Here is a 3,262-nt window from a genome sequence, read left to right on the forward strand (position 1 = left end):
CTTAATGAGTCCAAAGCATTTCGGATGCGGGATGTTGGATAGGTAACATGCCTAAAGGACTCACCGATGATCCTATCATGTAAAGGGGAATGACTGTTAAGCCTTAATTAGTCCAAAGCATTTCGGATGCGAGATGTTACATAGGAAACACACCTAAAGGACTCACTTAGAATTTTATCATGAGAGAGGATGACTCTAAATCCTTAATTAGTTCAAAGCATCTCGGATGCGGAATGTTTTATAGGAAACATGCCTAAAGAACTCACCTATACGTGGGTGTAGAATTGGACATCTCCTATGGTGTATTGTGGAAAGATATTTAGAGCCCTAGTAGAAACCACAACGTGCACAGGTCCATAAATGTGCAAGGCAAAGGTAAAGACAAGTGTGGTTCAAAGTGAAAACTACCACAGATGAGTTTGATCTTGTGTGATCGCTGGATTTTAGACATGTGCTGGTTCAAGTCTCTGCGACACCATGCATCTATCTTCTATTCAGTTGGTCTAAGGGGGATTCAAGTCCTTGCGACATCTACCTTATGCACAACGATTGAAACGATGGCACCATAACACGAAACTAGTTTAAAAACTTGTGGGGGGATTGTTTGGATTTTTTGGTCAAAACTGCTTTCCAAAATGAGTTTTCAAACTATATATATATTAACTACAAGTACTTTTCATAAATGCTTAGTAGCCTAGTGGAAAGTTTATGTTTTGGTATTTCAAAAGGTCCCTTGTTCGAGGCTTGCCAACGGCAAGCCGAGAAGTGTTTTATTTGAATTAATCCCTCATAAGTTCTAGTGGGCCAATGGGCCGGGGATCGGGACTAATCGGGTTGAGGCGCTAAGTGGCGCTTTGTTAGGCGCACTTTGCACCTCGCACGGAGGCATCGGGGCGAGGTGACGCCACGTTGGCTGCCACTATGGTCGCCACGAAGGCTGCTTCGCAGCATGCGGACGAGCTACGTATTCGCACGAGGGTGACCCTAGCGTTCTCGTAGTTTGACAAGGTTCGCTCGTTCGACGAGGTTCGTCTGTTTGACGATGTTCGTTCGTTTGACGAGGTTCGTTTGTCATACGAGGTTCGCTTGTTGACGAGGTTCGTCTGTCATACGAGGTTCGCCTGTTTGACGAGGTTCGTGTCATACGAGGTTCGCTTGTTGACGAGGTTCGTCTGTCATACGAGGTTCGCCTGTTTGACGAGGTTCGTTCGATCGACGATGTTCGTATGTCATACGAGGTTCACCTGTTTGACTATGTTCGCTCGTTCGACGAGGTTCGTCTGTCATACGAGGTTCGCCTGTTTGACGATGTTCGTTTGTCAAACGAGGTTCGTCTGATTTGTTGAGACGTGACCCTCGTGTTTTGTAGCAATGTGTCCATTGATTGCCTCGTATTCAGGAGTTAATGCAAGCAGCGGTTGTAACAATATTAAGAGCAATTTAATGCATTGATGTTACAATCTTAATTGTCATTAAGAATTGTAACAGTCACATTAATTGCTAGTGACTCTTGAGCTGGCCTTAGAGGCCTATAAATAGCGCCCTTGGGCAGCTCTTGGTTGCTGCTAGAAATCCTCTCGCGAGCATGGAACACGAACGTCGCAAGTTGGAAATCCTCTCGCGAGTGTGAAACACGAACGTCGCGGGTTGAAAATCCTCTCGCGAGCGTGGAACACGAACGTTGCGTGCTGGAATACGAACGTCGATCCCGACGTTGTTGCTGTTGTGCTGCTGCTGCAGGAACTTGTCTTAAACCGAAAGGTTTTGAACCGCAAGGTTCTGAGATCGAGGAGATCTTTTGCCTTGACCGAAAGGTCTTATAGATCAAGGAGATCTTGACAGTACTGGGTTGGTGCACACCAGAGTACTGTACTGCTGTTCCTAGAAGCAGTTTGGCCTTGGGATCCTTGCACCAGAGTAGGCCAAATATTGCTTTAAGCACAGCGTTTCACAAACGCACAACAGTTAATTAAAAAAATTTAAAATAACAGCACATCATCTTTCACTGTTTAATTCCAGATTTAACCACAATTTCCAACAATCTTAAAGCAATATTTGAGATCTACTAATGGATCCTGCGAAGACTCTTGGAGTGGACTGTCTCAAGTTAGAAAACTTTGATGGATCTAATTTCAACGCATGGTGTCGAAAAGTGATTTTTGGGATGCAACTCTTAAAAATCTACTATGTGGTTTTTGAGGAGAAACCCGGCTTTGAAGAAGACTCGGAGTCTGAAGCCTCTTGGGAAAAAGATGATTATTTCTGCAGGAGTTATCTCCTTAACTGTCTGGCTGATCATCTAGCAGATGCTTACACTAACAAGCCCTCTGCAAAGGAAATCTAGAATGCTCTGGAGGAGTAATACAAGGATGAGGAGAAGCTTTCAAAGTCTCACCTCATTGAAAAAATTCTGGACTTCAAGTTTGAAGATGACACTGAGGTTTTGCCTCAAGTTAAAGAACTCGAAAAGTTTGTTATAAAGTTGAAGGATGAAAAGATCAGTCTTTGTCAAACCTTCATTTCTGGTGCAATTATCAACAAGCTTCATCCATCTTGGATGTCGTTCTCCACAGACATTCGAAGAAGGAAAAGACAAGTGATTTTATCTGATTTGAAGAGGTTCATTCGGATCGAGGACAAGATTCGGACTCACACAAAGAATGAGCTCCTAGCTAAGCAGAAGACGTCTGTTAACATGGTGGCTACTAAGTCTGAGAAGGGTACTAGTTCTTCTAAGAAAAAAAAGTCTTTTAACTAAAAGAAGAATCATAATCCGAAGAACCTGAATATTCAGAAGAAAGATTTCAAGAAAAGCGTAACATACTTCAATTGTGGGAAGTAAGGACATTTTGTAAAAGACTGCAAAGCTCCAAAGAAGGGAACAGTACACAATGTTAATCAACTTGACAATTGTGTGGCTATGCTCTTCCAGGTGACAACTCCCAGCAAAGCCTCTGGTTGGTGGTTAGATATAGGTGCTACCTGTCATGTCTGCTCTAACAGAAATTTGTTCTCTTCCTATGTTGTTGCCAAAGAGAACGTATCAATGGCTGATCGTTCTGTTGTTCCTGTTCTTGGAACTGGGACTGTGGTGCTGACTCTTTCTTCAGGGAAGACTCTTACATTGAAGGATGTGAAACATGTTCCTTCAATTGCCAAAAACTTAGTCTTTGGAAGTCTGCTGTGTGACGCTGGTATGAGGACGAGCTACGTATTCGCATGAGGGTGACCCTAGCGTTCTCGTAGTTTGACATGGTTCGCT

General features: G+C 43.3%; 1 protein-coding gene across 1 annotated transcript in view; it reads right to left on the reverse strand.

Annotated features, from left to right (window-relative positions):
* LOC109834530 (3-ketoacyl-CoA synthase 6-like) overlaps positions 1-2,989 on the reverse strand; it is a 5,574-nt gene extending 2,585 nt beyond the window's left edge. The window contains exon 1 of the mRNA XM_020402572.1: positions 2,983-2,989. Coding sequence (XP_020258161.1) covers positions 2,983-2,989 — 7 coding nt within the window. The remainder of the gene's footprint in view (positions 1-2,982) is intronic.

The sequence above is a fragment of the Asparagus officinalis genome, chromosome 3, assembly GCF_001876935.1.
Source record: "Asparagus officinalis chromosome 3, Aspof.V1, whole genome shotgun sequence".
Taxonomy (NCBI): domain Eukaryota; kingdom Viridiplantae; phylum Streptophyta; class Magnoliopsida; order Asparagales; family Asparagaceae; genus Asparagus; species Asparagus officinalis.